The following is a 19,239-nucleotide window of genomic DNA, read 5'->3' as shown; positions in this document are numbered from 1 at the left end:
CAACTGCAGTAGAACCTCCCTGCTCCTAAACTCAAATCCTCTTGCTATGAATGCCAACATACCATTCGCTTTCTTCACTGCCTGCTGCACCTGCACACTTGCTTTCAATGACTAGTGCACCATGACACCCAGGTCACGTTGCATCTCCCCTTCTCCTAATCGTTCACCATTCAGGTAATAGTCTGCTTTCCTGTTCTTGCCGCCAAAGTGGATAACCTCACATTTATCCACATTATATTGCATCTGCCATGCATTTGCCCACTCGCCTAATCTATCCAAGTCACTCTGCAGCCTCCTAGCATCCTCCTCGCAGCTAACACTGCCACCCAGCTTCGTGTCATCCGCAAACTTAGAGATGTTGCATTCAATTCCCTCGTCCAAATCATTAATATACACTGTAAATAGCTGGGGTCCCAGCACTGAGCCTTGCGGTACCCCACTAGTCACTGCCTGCCATTCCGAAAAGGACCCGTTTATTCCTACTCTTTGCTTCCTGTCTGTCAACCAATTTTCTGTCCATGTCCCCCAATACCATGTGCTCTAACTGGTTTCAAACTGCTTCATCGTCATTCTATGCAAAGTTACCGCAGGTAACTTGAGAGTTGTTTACAGCTGATTTACAGGGCAATAACACAGTCTTGAAATTCATCACCAAAGTCTGAAAAATTACTCACTATTTTAACTTGTCTTGACCTGATTCAGATTTCCTTTTAATTTGATCCAAGTTGGCAACTCTTGCTCTTATCTACTCTTGTGAAGAAAGATAGGAGGTGCATTGCTTACAGATTCTTTGAGACTTTAGATTCATATAACATATAACAACATATAACATATAACAACTACAGCATGGAAACAGGCCTGTCCGGCCCTACCAGTCCACGCCGACCATTCGCCCTGACCTAGTCTCATCTACCTGCACTCAGACCATAACCCTCTAAACCCCTCTTATCCATATACCTATCCAATTTACTCTTAAATAATAAAATCGAGCCAGCCTCCACCACTTCCGCCGGAAGCCCATTCCATACATATCTCTTTTATTGGCCATTTGCCAAGTAATGATTTCAGCTTGTTTCCCCTTGGCGGGGGTGAGAATGGGAGCAGGTCTCACACCCTGTCCTGTCCTCAGCAGCAAGTTCAGCTCCATGTTAACTCGTGCAGCTGCTAATTCATAGAACACGACAGGCTCTGCTAGTTAAACTCACAGTAAATTATCATCTACTTTTCCTGACATAAAAATGTGAACTTTCCACCCATGTCTCTGGGCATAATAAAGCTATACGCTGATTCATAGCGGTATAAATAGAGTTGTCCACATCTGGCCCATTTACGGCAAGTTAATCAGTTTCATTAGCTGTAATGCAGAAGCTGACAGTACTGCAGATGGCTGGTGAGCATGTTTACTAGCAAATATCATTTGTGGTTTTGCCAGTGTTAGTAATTACTGTACCCTTCATGTCACGTAATCAAGAGATGATGCTGATGAGTTTTACCCTGTGATCGGTTTTACAAATATATTTATAGATTTGTACACCATGGCAGAGGCTTCCAATGCTGTGTGTCTTCTCCACTAATCCTGGCCCAGCAAGGTCCGATTACAATTGGAGGGTTCCACTTCACAACACAGATGGCAGGGAAAGGTAGAAGGGGTAAATCATATGCTAGGGATTGTCACTGATGTGACGGTTAGTTTGAATGGGCTTGAATAAAACGCCACGTGCAGTCCAGCTTTGTCTCGCTCCTGGCACGTTTACGAAGGCTGTGTTCTGTTTGTCTAAAGGAGACAGCTGATGCATTCCAGATGCTGAAGTGAGGAGCGCCCGACAGTGGCACACCTCTGGCATGGTGTACAACAACAGTGGGCTGTTGTTTATTACGTCATAACCTGATCCCAAGTTCACAAGTCATAGGAGAGGAATTAGACCATTCAGCCCATCAAGTCTACTCTGCCTTTTAATAATGGCTGATCTATCTCTACCTCCTAATCCTGCCTTCTCCCCATAACCCTTGACACCCACAGAAAGCAAAGTTTTCTTCACAGAATTGTGTAAACAATCACTGGACAAATACTGGCAGTGCAAGGCCAGGAAGTGAACTACCAGGCGGAATGCAGAACTTGTATTTACACGGCTCACAAGTTCACTCAACTAATCACCACAAGCTTCTGGCCACTGGTGTTAACAGTGGGAGATTCGGCAGTGTTGAATCCATTGCAGGACAAAGAAAGAGCAAGGAACCATAAAATAATAATGTTGTCACGGGATAATCCCTACTTAGTTCTGAAAGTCAACAAGTTATTATCAAAGAAGCTAGCAATGAAGATGTTGCCAGGACTAGAGGGGCTGAGCTATAGGGAGAGGTTGGGCAGGCGAGGACTTTATTCCTCGAAGCAGTGGAGAATGAGGATCTTATAGAGGTATATAAGTTCTTGAGAAGAATAGATAGGGTGAATGCAGAATCCTGTACCGACCGTAGGGGAATTAAAAACCAGAGGACTTGGGTTTAAGGTGAGAGGGACAAGAGTTAGTAGGAACCTGGGGGACAAGCTTTTCACTGAGGGTGAGTATACGGAATGAGTAGCCAGAGGAGGTAGTTGAGGCAGGTACTATAACAGCATTTAACAAACATGGACAGGAAAATGGACAGGAAAGATTTAGAGGGATATGGGCTAAACAAGCAACTGGGACTAGCTTAGATGGAGCATGGTGGTCGGCATAGAGAGTTGGGCTAAAGGCCTGTTTCTGTGCCGTATGACTCTAAGATGAAGGTGCTTGGGTCAAGGACACTTCCATGTAGAAACCTTGCAGTCATATCCTGAGGTTGTGATGACTGGCCACTGATAGTTTAGAGGCCAGTATGACTTGATCCACTATCAAGTGTACACTATCAGATCTTACCATTCACCTCAATGTGCTGCGATTTAGTGACCCTAACCTAATATTTACTGTTAATTATAATTATGGGGGACCTATAAAGCCAGCATGTTTTTCACGCTGTTCAGTGTCCAAAACTAAGCACGGAAACTTCAGAACCTGCATGTCCTGGAGATGGATGAGTTCTACAACTCTAGATGGTATCTAGATGGGCTCGCTCACACTTCTGTACATGATCTGGGTTCTATCCATTCTTTATATAACCTGCATGCCAATAGGCTGATGATTTTGTCATGATGTCACAGAGTATTTCTGTAGAGGTGGGAGATCTCTAAATAACTTAGGTTCGTTCAGTGTCTACAGCCTCAGCCAGTAAATATTCTCCATACAGAACCAGAAGTCTGCAGGCTGATTCAGCAACTGATAGTTTCTTGCATTATCTGATCACTTCATAGCTTCACCTTTATTATTGTACCACAGAATCCAAAGTGCTATAATAAAAAGCTGGCAGCAGCAACTGGCCATGTAATCTCATGTATATTCTACGCACACTTTGTACCTCAATCTGTGCCAGGAATGTGCTCACAGTTACGGCCAGCACATAGCTAAATGCTGCTCTCTGGATGATCTGAGCTTGAATTAAATTAGCATTTCAGCCTTGGCTACTGATGTTTGTCTGGATCATTCCATCACAGATATGATAGAGACCTACTATTCTTGGGAAAAGCTGCGTCCATGTCAAACTTGTCCCTACCTTGCATGCTAAAGTTGTGCAGAGATAGGGAGGAGCAATCTCTGTAGGTGCTGCACTGCCACAGTGACTTATTTATCTTTTCCTTATTCTTATTAACAGTGATTGGTCTGATTGGCAAGGCAGTCCAATGTGTGCTGTTTGTCTTTTCTGCGAGAAAGCAAAAGATTCAACTGAGAAACTACACCTTCACATGAAGGTAAAACTAAATAGTAAGATCATTGAAATAAGCTGACCTTCCCAGCTGTCTGCAAACTGCCTTATCAAATACACTGCAAGGGCAAGGAATAATGGCTGGAAAAAGGGACAAGTAAAGTTGTTGAGTGCATGTTTATTAATTATCAATCATTAATTACAGAATAATTTATTTGCTTTAGTTTTCATTTAATATTCTTCAAGTTGTAGTGACGATATTAAAAGTTACAGGTTGTCTGGAAAGAGTGAAAGGTGGTCAGTAATTTGGTTTATATTTTATAATAGTTCTTGGTCTTCACTGATAACTAAAAGAACATCTGCAGTTTCCCACTTTGCTGTTGTGCTGGAAGCCCATTGCACATCTATCTGTACATCAGCACTAATTTGGATTTGCATTCATCAAGATTTTTAAGAAGTGTTATTGCATATTCATATCAAACTCTGCGCCAGATCTTGGGAAGTATTTCCATAGATCCATGACACGGAAATGAGCAGGAATAGGAAATCAGTCCCTCTATATTTGTTCTGACACCTGGAACCAATGTTGTTGACACTCTTGCCTGCCCTGTGTTCCCATCCTTCCCTTGGCATTGATCCAGGCTCATGAACCTGCTCACGGCCGGTACAGTGACCGGGCGGTACAGTGACCGGGCGGTCTGGTACAGTGACAGGGTGGTACAGTGACCGGGTGGTACGGTACAGTGACCGGGTGGTACGGTACAGTGACCGGGCGGTACAGTGACCGGGCGGTCTGGTACAGTGACAGGGTGGTACAGTGACCAGGTGGTCCGGTACAGTGACCGGGTGGTACGGTACAGTGACCGGGTGGTACGGTACAGTGACCGGGCGGTACAGTGACCGGGCGGTACAGTGACCGGGCGGTACAGTGACCGGGCGGTACAGTGACCGGGCGGTCTGGTACAGTGACAGGGTGGTACAGTGACCGGGTGGTCCGGTAGCGGGTGGTCCGGTACAGTGACCGGGTGGTACGGTACAGTGACCGGGCGGTACAGTGACTGGGCGGTACAGTGACCGGGCGGTACAGTGACCGGGCGGTACAGTGACCGGGCGGTACAGTGACCGGGCGGTACAGTGACCGGGCGGTCCAGTACAGTGACCGGGCGGTCCAGTACAGTGACCGGGCGGTCCAGTACAGTGACCGGGCGGTCCAGTACAGTGACCGGGCGGTCCAGTACAGTGACCGGGCGGTCCAGTACAGTGACCGGGCGGTCCAGTACAGTGACCGTCCTGCGGTCTCTCGATGACTCCGCTTCTCAGGTGTGGAAAATTCCAAAGATTTAACATTCAGAAAGTTTCTCTCACTGGGTTAAATTTTTCTCTCCGTATAATGGATAATGAAATATTTTGACAAGCTTAGTTATGCATTTAACTTGGTAAATTTATTTGGAAATTGTGCAGTATTAAGGATTTTTAATCTGAAAAAAATACATACTATCTGTGTAATCTTATCTTTCCTTAAATCGTTTGTAGGCAGCACATCATTTTGACCTTCTAAAATTGAAATCTGAAATGGGTAGGTATATTTTTCTCATATTTACAGCATTTTCCATGCCTGGATTGGAGCTACAATGAAAGGTTGGACAGACTTGGATTGTATTCTCTGAAAGGTCAGAAGTTGTGGTATATGAATATAGGAAATTATGGGATGCATGAATAGGGGTGGTTAGTTAGTCTTTTTCCCATTGTGGAAATGTGAAATACTGGAGGACGTGGGTTTGGTGAGATAGAGGAAGATTTTAAAGGAGATTTGCAGGTGTTTTTACACAGCAGAGGTGCATGGAATGAGCTGTGGGGAAGGTGGTGCAACCTAATACAATAGTGACATTTCTGAGTCATTCAGCCACATGGACAGGTGTGGACAGAGGGATGCGAATCATATGAAGGCAGATGGGATTAGTTTAATTTAGCGTCATGGTGGGACAAAGGGCCTGTTTCTGTGCTGTACTTTTCTGTGTTAATTTCATGTTAATATTTTCAGCTTTAAACTAGCTCTCAATTGGAACACAACCTCTATATTCATTGTGTAGGAAGGAACTGCAGATGCTGGTTTAAACCAAAGATAGACACAAAATGCTGGAGAAACTCAGCGGGTTACTCAGCTTCTCTGAGAGAAGGAATGGGTGACAATAGGCAATAGGTGCAGGAGTAGGCCATTCAGCCCTTCGAGCCAGCACCGCCATTCAATGCGATCATGGCTGATCACTCTCAATCAGTACCCCGTTCCTGCTTTCTCCCCATACCCCCTCACTCCGCTATCCTTAAGAGCTCTATCCAGCTCTCTCTTGAAAGCATCCAACGAACTGGCCTCCACTGCCTTCTGAGGCAGAGAATTCCACACCTTCACCACTCTCTGACTGAAAAAGTTCTTCCTCATCTCCGTTCTAAATGGCCTACCCCTTATTCTTAAACTGTGGCCCCTTGTTCTGGACTCCCCCAACATTGGGAACATGTTTCCTGCCTCTACTGTGTCCAATCCCCTAATTATCTTATATGCTTCAATAAGATCCCCCCTCATCCTTCTTTTCGTTTCGGTTTGAGACCCTTCCCTCTAAAGATGCTGCCTGTCTCGATATTCATTGGAAGGTTCCGTCAGATCCCCTTCTTGTCAGAAGACTGGGTAAAATAGCGTGAAAATTATGGGGGCTAATGATGGGTGAATTACAGGGATGTGTTAACTGACTGCTTGTCCAGTCATCTGTAGGCCATCCTTTGAGTGTGACAAAGAATTTGTTCATGACATTGGTCGATCTTGTCAAAATCCACATTCCTTGAATCGTGCAGCAATGGGACAAAGCAGCACTCCTGCCCCTGCTCCTGGTGTGGCAATGTTCTCCAGATGTGGCAGTTCCTGTGCTACAGATGTGGCGATACCTGTTGGAGGTGCATCTTGACTCAGGATTTACCGAGTAAATCACAGCTGACCGTTCCTGACTCTGGGCTTCGTATTAGAGTCAGAATGATACAGTGTTAAAACAGGCCCTTTGGCCCAACTTGCCCACACCAGCCAGCATGTCCCTGCTACACAGGCCCCACCTGCCTCCGCTTGGTTCATCTCCCTCCAACCCTGTCCTATACACGTACCTGTCTAACTGTTTCTTAAATGTTGAGATAGTCCCAGCCTCAACTACCTCATCTGGCAGCTTGTTCCATACACCCACCACCCTTTGTGTGAAAAAGGTCCTCCTCAGATTCTAATTAAATCTTTTCCCATTCACCTTGAACCACTGTCCTCAGGGCAAGAGACTCTGTGTATCCACCCAATATATTCCTCTCATGATTTTGTATACCTCTATAAGATCACCTCTCATCCTCCTGCGCTCCAAGAAATAGAGACCCAGCCTACTCAACCTCTCCCTATAGCTCACACCCTCTAGTCCTGGCAACGTCCTCGTAAATCTTCTTTGAACGCTTGCAAGCTTGACAATATCTTTCCTATAACATGGTGCCCAGAACTGCACACAATATTCTAAATGCGGTCTCACCAACGTCTTATACAACTGCAACATAACCTCCCAACTTCTTTACTCTATACTCTGACTGACGAAAGCTAATGTGCCAAAAGCATTTCTGACCAGCTTATCTACCTGCGACTCGACCTTCAAGGAACCATGCACCTGCACTCCTAGATCCCTCTGCTCTACAACACTCCCTATCTACCTGTGACTCGACCTTCAAGGAACCGTGCACCTGCACTTCTAGATCCCTCTGCTCTACAACACTCCCCAGAAACTTACCATTTATTGTGTAGGTCCTGCCCTTGTTGGACATCCCAAAATGCAACACCTCACACTTATGGTGTGAACGATTGCAGCAAGATCTGGATCGATTGGTCAGGAGGGCGGAGGAATGGTTGATGGAATTAAATCAATAATCAACCATTCCTCCGCCCACCTGGGCCAATCGATCCAGATCCTGCTGCAATCGTTCACAACCATCTTCGCTATCTGCAAAACCACTCACTTTTGTATCACCAGTAAACTTGCTAATCTTGCCCTGTATGTTCTCATCCAAATGATTGATGTAGATGACAAACAGTAACGGGACCAGCACTGAACCCTGAGGCACACCACTAGTCACAGGCCTCCAGTCTGAAAAGCAACCTTCCACCATCACCCTCTGCTTCCTTCCATGGAGACAATTTGCTAGAAGGAAATAAACATAACTTTGGGAATCTCAGGAACGTGTTCAGCTGATGGAGACTCAGGTTCGATCCTGACTACGGGTGCTGTACCGTAAGGAGTTTGTACGTTCTCCCCGTGACCTGCGTGGGTTTTCTCCGAGATCTTCGGTTTCCTCCCACACTCCAAAGACGTACGGGTATGTAGGTTAATTTGACTGGGTAAATGTAAAAAATTGTCCCTAGTGTGTGTAGGATAGTGTTAATGTGCGGGGATCGCTGGGCGGCACGGACTTGGTGGGCCGAAAAGGCCTGTTTCCGCGCTGTATATATATGATGACGTTTTATCCAGAATCTGTTTGCACAATGTTATTTTTTTCCACTTTTCACAGGGTTAAACTTCTATCAGCAAGTCAAATTAGTAAACTTTATAAGAAGAGAAATTCACCAATGCCGATGTCACAAGTGTGGGGAAAGGTTCAGCTCTCAATTGGAAACGGTGAATCACATGACTGAAACAAACCACATCGTGGCCCTGCTGGATAGGTCGGCCTGGGACCAGCCCCAGTGAGTAGCAACTCAAACTGTTGATTATTATCAGTGCTACATTACTGCACCTCTTTGGCTTTTCAGCACATCTTTGCTTCTTTCATTTGTACTGAATTGGTTCTTGAGTTCCCAGCATTATGGTCTGGGTGGGAAGGGACAAGTGGACCAGGTAGTTACGGAGGAAACGTACCCCTTGTCCTCACCTTCCACCCCATTCCCCTTGTCCTCACCTTCCACCAAACTACTGGCCACATCTTCCCATCCACTCCCCTTTGCGTTCCGCAGAGACCATTCCCTCCGTAACTCCCTGGTCCACTCGTCCCTTCCTACCCAAACCACCCCCTCCCCAGGTACTTTCCCCTGCAACCGCAGGAGATGCAACACCTGTCCCTTTACCTCCCCCCTCAACTCCATCCAAGGACCCAAACAGTCTTTCCAGGTGAGGCAAAGGTTTACCTGCACCTCCTCCAACCTTATCTATTGTATCCGCTGTTCCAGATGTTAACTTCTCTACATCGGCGAGACCAAACGCAGGCTCGGCGATCGTTTCACTCAACACCTTCGCTCAGTCCGCCTTAACCAACCTGATCTCCCAGTGGCTCAGCACTTCAACTCCCACTCCCAGTCTGACCTTTCTGTCATGGGCCTCCTCCATTGTCATAGTGAGACCCAGCACAAATTGAAGCATCTCATATTTTGCTTGGGCAGTTTACACCCCAGTGGTATGAACATTGACTTCTCTAACTTCAGATAGTTCCTCTGTCCCTCTCTTTCCCCTCCCTTTCCCAGTTCTCCCTCTGTCTTCCTGTCTCCTACTACATCCCATCTTTGTCCCACCCCCTCCCCGACATCAGTCTGAAGAAAGGTTTCGGCCCGAAATGTCACCCATTCCTTCTCTCCTGAGATGCTGCCTGTCCCGCTGAGTTACTCCAGCATTTTGTGTCTGCCTTAGGTATATGGGATTGGTTTTTAAACCAATATGTAGAGGAACTGACTGGAGGGCAGAGCATCCTAGACTGGGTATTGTGTAATGAGAAAGTAAGCAATCTTGATGTGCAAGGCCCTATGGGCAACAGTGACCATAATATGGTGGAATTCTGCATTAGGATGGGGAGTGACACGGTTAATTCAGACCAGGGTCCTGAACTTGAATAAAGGAGACTTTGAAGGTATGAGATGGGAATTGGCTTGGATAAACTGGCAAATTATACTTTAAGGGGTGACATTGGAGATGCAATGGCGATGATTTAAAGACTGCATGGATGAATTCCAGAAATTGTTCATCCCTGTCTGGCGAAAAAATAAAATTGGGATTGCAGCTCAACCATGGCTAATGACGGATATCATGGAGTGTTAAATCCAAGAAAGAGGCATATAAATTGGCCAGAAGAAGCGGAAAACTAGAGGTCTGGGAGAAATTTAGAACTCAACAAAGGACAAAGGGGTTAATTAAGAGGGGGGACAAGGGAGCATGAAAGAAAGCTTGTGGGGAATATAAAAACTGACTGTAAAAGTTTCTTTAGGTATGTAAAAAGGAAAAGATTAGTGAAGACAAATGTAGGTCCCTTGAAGTCAGAGACAGGTGAATTTATACAGGTGAAAAGGCAGAACAGTTAAACGAGTACTTTGGTTCTGTCATCACTAAGGAAGACACAAACAATCTCCCGGAAATACGAGGGGACCGAGGATCTAGTGGGAGGGAGGAACTGAAGGGAATCCACATTAGTCAGAAAATGGTGTTCGGTAAACTGTTGGGACTGAAGGCAGATAAATCCCCAGGGCCTGATGGTCTGCATCCCAGATTACTCAAGGAGGTGGCTCTAGAAATCGTGGATGCATTGGTGATCATTTTCCAATGTTCTCTCGACTATGGATCAGTTCCTGTGGACTGGAGGGTAACTCCACTTTTTAAGACAGGAGGGAGAGAGAAAACAGGGTATTATAGATCAGCTAGCCTTACATCAGTAGTGGGGAAGATGCTGGAATCGATTATTAAAGATGTTATAGCAGCGCATTTGGAAAGCAGTGACAGGATTGCTCAAAGTCAGCATGGATTTATGAATGTATTAAATATCCCCTAATTATCTTCACAATAGGCCAATAGTCAAAGCATTTGCACTTTTCCAGTAGTGTGGCTGAGGCAAAATGAGGATATTATTTGGTAGCAGAAGTGCATGTAAAATGACTGTGGTTGCTTGTCCCTGAGGCAAGGAGTGGGTCAAAGTAGAGACTAAAGACCAGGTTGGAAGAAAAAGCATTGGAATGTGTTGGGGGTAAAAGACATTTAAAATTCTAAAATATACAACATGTATGTTAAAATTAAAGATTTTTGATCCGTGGAAGTATTTGAGACTGATGTGAGATGATGCGCATCGAGTTATTTGGAAGATTTAGCTTTTGGAAAGAACCCACATGAAACCGAGAGGGCAGGTTATGCCTGCTCATGTCTGGCTTTCTGGGAATGACTGATGTCGCAGATATCACTGAGGTTATGGGAAACCCTTTTTGAAAAGTAGACTGGAAATGTTTCAGCATTTAATTTGAAGACTTGTGACCACAATGCTGATTTTCACAAAAGTCCGTCCCACTTGACCAAAACTTAAACCAGTTTGAGTGTCAGCAAGGCAAGGGCACCATTGCTGGGCAGCATTGAAACTACAGAATACTCTGACAACGGGGCAACCTCAGAGAAAAAGGGTGAATAATTGTAACTCATCCCTGTCACCAACCTCATGAACGAGTAAAAACAATCGCAGTGTCCACATGTTACGATATTAGAGCAGAGCATCTAAAACTTGTTATGGTTTTCTGTTGTATAGTAACACCGAACCCACAGAGGTAATACACTGAATAACACCATCTCTCATTGGCCTCCACCTGCACTTTCCCATGGCTTCTCCTGTGGGCCTCAAACCTGCAGACATTTTATTTGCAAATGTTTATGGTTATTATTATAACATTGTTAAACGTTTTACTGCATTTGTGTTGTTTTTATATTTAGGTATTATTTTCCTACCTATGAAAATGATGCTCTACTCTGCACCTTGTCTGATGGTGAGAGTGAAGTTACAGCAGACAATCGAACAACCCACATTCCTGTGGTTGCAGAGGACATTTCCAATTTGCAAACTCTGAAACAAATCAGTATTCTAAACGCACTGCAACCTCAGGGGCCAGCAAATAAGCAATCAATGTCTTTATGAATGAAAACTAATGATGTGAATAACAATCTACAGATACTGCAGCTGATGGAATGTAAGAAACAGTAACCATATTCACATATAGATAGATATATATATATATATATATATATATATATATATATATATACTCAAAATGCTGGAGTAACTCAGCAGGTCAGGCAGCATCTCTAGACAACGTCTGAATGGGTGACGTTTTGGGTCGAGACCCTTCTTCAGATATATATATATAGAAAGGCAAAAGTAATCATTAATGCAAAGAATCATCCACAAAAGGAACAGCAACAGTGTTCAAACCTCTGTCAATAACATTGTTAATGTCATTTGAAGACGAATATTTATTACGTAGATTAAAACATTACAAAAGACTAAATTAAAAACAGCAGCAGTAAAAGAATGTCCAAATTAAAATCACCACCAAATTAAAAATACATTAAAACAACTTAAAATATCAATGGTTCCTTAGAGTGATGTTTTTGACACCTGGACACGTGTGATTTCCCACAAACCCATTCCTGGGATCCGCTTCCCCGTCCACAAATAAACTCCGAGTACCCACATCTCACCGTTCCATAACAGACTCCGAGTGTGGTTTATTCTCATTAACAGCTTTGCCTAGAGCTCCACACTTATCATTGAATCTCACAATGATACCCTGCACTGCTGTTAAAAATCATGACAAGAATCCAGTTCTTGCCAGCCTGTAGGCAGCTTGAGCATGTGCTTATGTCTTTCGATTCTGTTGTTCTTTGCCCGATATATCTGGCCAGTACTGCCAAAAATATCTTGTCCATACTTAGTCTGGTCATAGCAAGATTACTTTCTAAAGAGTGTATTTTTGATCTTAATAACAGGGCACTGATAAAATTGTATTATTTAAAAGCAATAAAACCTTGAACCCAATACTTTCCATGTTTCAAACTTCCTAGTTCTCCAGTCATTGTACTATGTATCAAAGCCATCTCAAGTTGAAATGACATCCTAGCCAATATCATCCACCACACTTCCCCAAAACAATTCAGATTATTGCATTTTATAATTGGCATCTTCCAAACCAGCACATCTGTGTGAGAGGGGACCTGACCTCCACTGACATGGAAATCATCTCTTTATTGCTCAGGGGATCTGGGCTTTATCCTGATAAGTCCCAGTCCACTCTGCCTCTGATGTGACATTGTTGTTAATGCAGATGGGGTGATGTAAAAGCTGCTTGACATGATCCCTAATGACCTCGTAATTTAACCTCATATTTAGCTTAGTTTAAAGTAACTCTGTCCACACAGGCCAGGTCTGATTTTTGAAGAGAACTCAGTACTATGCTGGGAACAGCAAAGAGACCCTGTTTCCTCTAGAACCTCTCCAGCTCGCTCGTCCTATTCCTCTTGCATTTTACAGGATGTTATTACTTGTCTTGCCACCACGTTCAAGGTATATTCTGTCATTTTAATATCAGTGCATCTGCATATTCTCTCGTAAGGCAGTGAAAAGCACTTCTGCTTTTGGAGCTCAGATTCCCAATACAACCTATAACAAGAAACATACAATTATAATCTTGTCATGTGCTTTGTTATGAGCAAGATTAGAACGAACTGACGGACAACTATCCCTGTCCTCACACCCCCACTTTAAAATAGATGGTCTAAAACATAATCTAAAATTTGAGAATGTAAAAGACTGATTAAGGTTGGAATCTAAAACTAAAGAATTTCAAATTTCAAGTTACCCGTGAACTGCTAACTTTATCCTAGAACCGCATGTTCTTAAAATGATTATTTTAATATAATTTATCCTTTTTTGATAAAATGAAATGAAAAAAATATGGTTATTGAGTTTTTTAAGCTTGCTTGTCAGCTGTTACTCAAGTCTTTTTATTTGGCTTGATATGAACTAGCTTGAATTAAGGACTGAGTAATAAATTATATTAAACAAGAGCATGCTACATTAAACCACCGGGTGGCGCCAGCAATAGACAATAGGTGCAGGAGGAGGCCATTCGGCCCTTCGATCCAGCACCACCATTCAAAGTGATCATGGCTGATCATTCTCAATCAGTACCCTGTTCCTGCCTTCTCCCCATACCCCCTGACTCCACTATCCTTAAGAGCTCTATCTAGCTCTCTCATGAATGCATTCAGAGAATTGGCCTCCACTGCCTTCTGAGGCAGAGAATTCCACAGATTCACAACTCTCTGACTGAAAAAGTTTTTCCTCATCTCAGTTCTAAATGGCCTATCCCTTATTCTTAAACTATGGTCCCTTGTTCTGGACTCCCCCAACATTGGGAACATGTTTCCTGCCTCTAACGTGTCCAACCCCTTAATAATCTTATACGTTTCGATAAGATCTCCTCTCATCCTTCTAAATTCCAGTGTATACAAGCCTAGTCGCTCCAGTCTTTCAACATATGACAGTCCCGCCATTCCGGGAATTAACCTAGTAAACCTACGCTGCACGCCCTCAATAGCAAGAATATCCTTCCTCAAATTTGGAGACCAAAACTGCACACAGTACTCCAGGTACGGTCTCACTAGGGCCCTTTACAACTGTAGAAGGACCTCTTTGCTCCTATACTCAACTCCTCTTGTTATGAAGGCCAACATTCCATTGGCTTTCTTCACTGCCTGCTGTACCTGCATGCTTCCTTTCAGTGACTAATGCACTAGGACACCCAGATCTCGTTGTACGTCCCCTTTTCCTAACTTGACACCATTCAGATAATACTGTGCCTTCCTATTCTTACCACCAAAGTGGATAACCTCACACTTATCCACATTAAACTGCATCTGCCATGCATCCGCCCACTCACACAACCTGTCCAAGTCACCCTGCAACCTCATGGCATCTTCCTCACAGTTCACACTGCCACCCAGCTTTGTATCATCTGCAAATTTGCTAATGGTACTTTTAATCCCTTCATCCAAGGGATGCTACAAAAGAACCAAGACAGAGGAAAGAAATCACGATGGAGTGGTGCTGCAAGATGCATCTACATTTGTTCACCGAGCCTTGCGTTACCCCACTAGTTACTGCCTGCCATTCTGAAAGGGACCCATTTATCCCCACTCTTTGCTTTCTGTCTATCAACCAATTTTCTATCCAATTCTAATGAATTGAGGGAGGGGCATTGGGCCTAATGGCGTGCACGGAGTTCCAGTGAAAAGCTTTTTTGTTGTTGCATAGGCTTATGCGTCGCAAAGTTCACTCATTTGAATTGCAACCCTTCTCCCTATTTGCCCAACACCTTCATCTTTCAACATGAGCCAGTCCAGGAAACACACTTGCCCTCGCCCACCCCTTCTCTGATCAGCTCGACTGTGACATTGTTCCGCTCTGTCCACTGCACGATGCCTCTGCTGTTTAGATTTATTCTGGTGTTGCACCTTTTCCAGTTCCTGAAAGACATTCTATTTGTCCATAAATAAATAGTCAATCAAGCCGTCAGTTTTCCAATCAATTTATTACTTACACTGAATGACCAAGCACAAAATAACCTAATAATTATCTGATATATGCGCTGGACAGAAAAAAAGCACATTGCAAAGGGTTTGCTTTAACAACTTCTTTACTATTTGACAAATACTATTTGAACTATGCAGCATTAAAAATTACGAGGCATTGTGAGTATTAAATTAAAAAGCTTGTGTATTCTGTGCATAACTATACCCCCGCTCTGGAACAATTGAGCCTTGAATTAAACTTAAGGAATGATCGATATGACTGCTCATCAATTTACAGAAGAGACTGCCACCTAGTGCAATAACTAATTCTGTTGAAAGGTTTTTTTGTGCAATTCTGAATTCTACAAATACCAGGGAATAAGACAAAGAGTTGATACAGATGCCTTGAGAACGCAAATTGGGATTATTTTTTGAGCCCCACTTACTGATATAATTTCTATTTACTTAAAAAAATGAAATTAAGGAGTTTTAAACTCTAGGTTCTTTGGAAAATATTTCAGATTCATTCTAGTACCTATGGCTCCAGGGCAAGATATCTCAAATGGGGAATAAGGTGACTTCCAGTGCTGCAGTGCAGATAATTAAGCTGACAGTACAAAAGATATTGCAGAAGAACCTGATCACATCTTTACGACACACAAATATATCTTCAACATTCTAAGTTTGACATGGAGACACTGGAAAAGAGTGCAGAGAGATTGATACCAAGGTTCTGGGTTATTACACATATGTAGGTAGCATATTAAATGTCTAATATTTAAAGCTCTAAATTCTGTCTTAAAAATGAATTATTTGAGTTTGGTTGAATTATTGGTTAAGTGGTTAATCTCAGTGCCTTCTGTATGATCAGCCTTTGACACCTTTTGAGATTGAACATGTAGTTTGGGATCTCTGTGTAGTTCTGTTTGCAATGATTGCAATGATTGCAATGTGCCTCGAAGAACAAGCTGGCCTTTTCTTATCCCCCAGTTTCACGGGTTTTGCATGCAAACTAACCAGTAGATTATCTTATCTGTTGCCCTGTCAAGCTCCACACTAAATTAACATGGTAAGAGTTCTTACCAGAATTACTTGTTTGCGTTGATGTTCAAATTATTGAAGATTTTTTAAAAAGAGATTAAACTTCCATGGATCTGGTATTAGTCAAAAGCAATAAAACACACCTGTGTATCACAGGTAAAGGATCTGTTTTTGGGGCATTATGCTAAAATATTCACAAATAGACTGGGTTTTAAGTACAATGCATTAAACACAGCACCAAGCGCAAAAAGCAAAGTCATATTTACCAATATTTATGTAATTGGAGTTTATTGTGTTCTTTGCTCACGGAACCTGACCTGAAGAGACGGATACAAAGCAACCTCATTGGTATTGCTGAAATCAGGATGGCTGATTTCTGTGAAGCCAAGATTACTATTTGTGATGCTGGCTCAATTCTAGTTTCATAGAATCATTCATATTTAAATTCCTCAGGATTTAAACTCAAGGCACTGGATCCGTGGTTCAGAATATGATAAATTTCATGAAAGGACACGTTATTTTTTAACCATTTAAACAAAAAACAATCTTGAAACTGCAATGCCAATTACGATGCAATAATATTAAAAATAATAATAATAATCTGTCAAATACAGTGCTACCCGTTTATTTAAATCCCACATAAGATGACATGCTGTCTCTGCACTCTAAACTCCTGATCCATCCCACAGTTTATGGAAGTTGTACTTGTTTTTGTGACATCAATGTCGAGGGATAATGTGATGAACAGACTTTGTTCCCAGCCGATGCCCATTCGGGATAACCCACACAATGTAATGTTCTGTCCCGTTGAAGATGGGAGACAGATCCCAGGACATAACTGGGCAGAATGAGATGCACTGAACATGTGGAACAGGCGTGTGTACATTGCAGTCTCAATGGAATTCATTAGGACTGCTGATATTGTGGTTCTTGTTTATTCATTTACTTACAAACAAGCAGAGATTTTGGATCTTGTGATTCAGCTTTGTTTGTTTTAAATTGATATTGGTGCACACAATCATTGTAATCAATGAAGACAATTAAATTTACAGCCCATAAATGTCCAATGCTTGATCGAGTTCAGACCATATTAAAATCCTGTTATTATCAGGATAGCTTTCCAAGGGCCCGACTAATGACATAAATAGGTAGCACTGTAATTTAGTTTTATTGTTCTACCTAAGAGCTTTTGCTACATTTCTGGCATAAGGCAACTTGATGCTGTAAATTAAATATGATTTTTATAACTCCTTAAGTCCAAGAAATGAAATCTGCATTTGACATGTCTTTTATAATTTGATCCTTGATTTTGAATAACTTTGCAAACCTCAAGGATTTTCACATAGGGTACAAAGTAGGAACTGGGAGGGTAGATACACTGGACATTTAAGGTTACAGGCAAATAAATGCAAACTAGAAGTGGCTGATGAACTTGAATTTGATCCAGTGAGAGATGTAATCAATAATTCCATGACAGCTAATGTCATCATGTTAATTATTATTTATTATTCTATTTTAATAAAAAGACCCAGTATGGGCAGAACGACAGATTTGCCAAATGGAGATGGTTAAGAGTGGTTTGGAAAATCAGCAAGTAGATCAAGTGAGAAGTTGCGTGCAGGGACGACTAACGATAACCTGGGTCAAAAACTGAGAAGTTGAGTGCAAGCTGTGTGGTCAAAATACAGACAGGCAATGTACCAAGTCATTATGATAGATTATTGGATTCAAAACAATTCATCTCAGTTCTGGGTCCATTTTTGTTTGGTGATGTGTAACTTCACTATACTTTCCAATCTCTAGCTGGAAATTTACACTTATTTAGTTAAAGTTAATCGAACAACAGGGAACACCATGGTACCTGTGGCCAGCAGTCACTTAGACCATTCGGTCTAACTCCACTGCCCTGGCTTTCTGTGATCTTTAATCACAGGTCTCAAATTCACTATTTATTACCACACCTTTCACTGAAACAAACTGAAGGGAACAAGAGCTGCTAAATTAAATTATCTAGTCCTAAATTTTCCAGTGTTTTTTTTACATAAAAGGGACAGATGAATGTTAACATACAATATCCAATAAAATTAAGGATAATGAACCCATTACCTTTGCATCCCGACTGAACGCTGGCTGGAGTAAATGGGTCAGCTTGGAGTTTCTGAATGGTGAGTGAAGCGCATTATTCTTCAAGGCCATAAGAACCTACAGTGTAGAGGAGCAATGGAAACTAAAACACTGAAACAGAATCAAGTTAAATGCAACACATTTTGACACCACGTTGCTTTTTTGTAGAATCCAGACCTCCCAACATTTGATTTTACAAATTCATAATTTTGATGTCCAAAATTCAGAATTTTACATCAAAATTCGTAATATGGAGCATAATGGAGCCAAATGTGCATACGCATTGCCCTAAACTCATGTGTGAAAAAGGACTATTATTTCCAACAGTCTGTAGTTCTTGGACTACATGTACAATGTCAGGCCTATCATGAGTATATTCTGCTATTTATAGAAAGCTTATTGAACAGAAATACTTTTTACAACACAAAGAAAAATTGCTTTGTTTTGTTTTTTCTATTTTGCTTTTTCCTTTCACATCCCAATTCTCTTGGTATTGAATAAAAAAACAATGGGCATAAAATGTATGACTAAGTTATGAAGAAAGAGTTTCATTTAAAACTGCACATACCTAATTTAATTGAAGTCATACTTGCTCCAGTGGTCTTCAACAGCAAATCACAACGGTCCATGTCCCCCCCCACCCTCCCTCTCCCCACCCCTACTCCCCCAATACCCATCCCCTCCCCACCCTCACTCCCCCCTCCCTCTGCCTCCCCGACCCCCACTCCCCCCCTGCCCCCATTCAACCACCCCATCCCCTCTCAACATCAACGGGCCCCACGCTACGCTATGCAGCGAGGTGAGGTCAGGCGAGTGGTGGGGTGAGCGGCGAGGACGAAATGAAATAAGAAAGCGGAAGCTTTCCACCAAATTCGAAAGGGTTGGGAGGTCTGACCATCATATCCTACTGCCAACAATTTGTGGGGCATTG

At 42.6% G+C, this 19,239-nt stretch overlaps 1 protein-coding gene across 3 annotated transcripts in view; it reads left to right on the top strand.

Annotated features, from left to right (window-relative positions):
• znf277 (zinc finger protein 277) overlaps positions 1 to 16,140 on the top strand; it is a 32,066-nt gene extending 15,926 nt beyond the window's left edge. For all 3 annotated transcript variants that reach the window (XM_078416692.1, XM_078416695.1, XM_078416694.1), the window contains exons 9-12: positions 3,727 to 3,823; positions 5,311 to 5,353; positions 8,350 to 8,524; positions 11,508 to 16,140. In XM_078416692.1, the coding sequence (XP_078272818.1) occupies positions 3,727 to 3,823; positions 5,311 to 5,353; positions 8,350 to 8,524; positions 11,508 to 11,709 (517 nt within the window). In that variant the 3' untranslated portion in view covers positions 11,710 to 16,140. The remainder of the gene's footprint in view (positions 1 to 3,726; positions 3,824 to 5,310; positions 5,354 to 8,349; positions 8,525 to 11,507) is intronic.
• The last annotated feature ends 3,099 nt before the right edge of the window (positions 16,141 to 19,239 follow it).

Source organism: Rhinoraja longicauda, chromosome 20 (assembly GCF_053455715.1).
Source record: "Rhinoraja longicauda isolate Sanriku21f chromosome 20, sRhiLon1.1, whole genome shotgun sequence".
In the NCBI taxonomy this organism is placed as follows: domain Eukaryota; kingdom Metazoa; phylum Chordata; class Chondrichthyes; order Rajiformes; family Arhynchobatidae; genus Rhinoraja; species Rhinoraja longicauda.
This window is presented reverse-complemented; position numbering and strand designations above follow the sequence as displayed.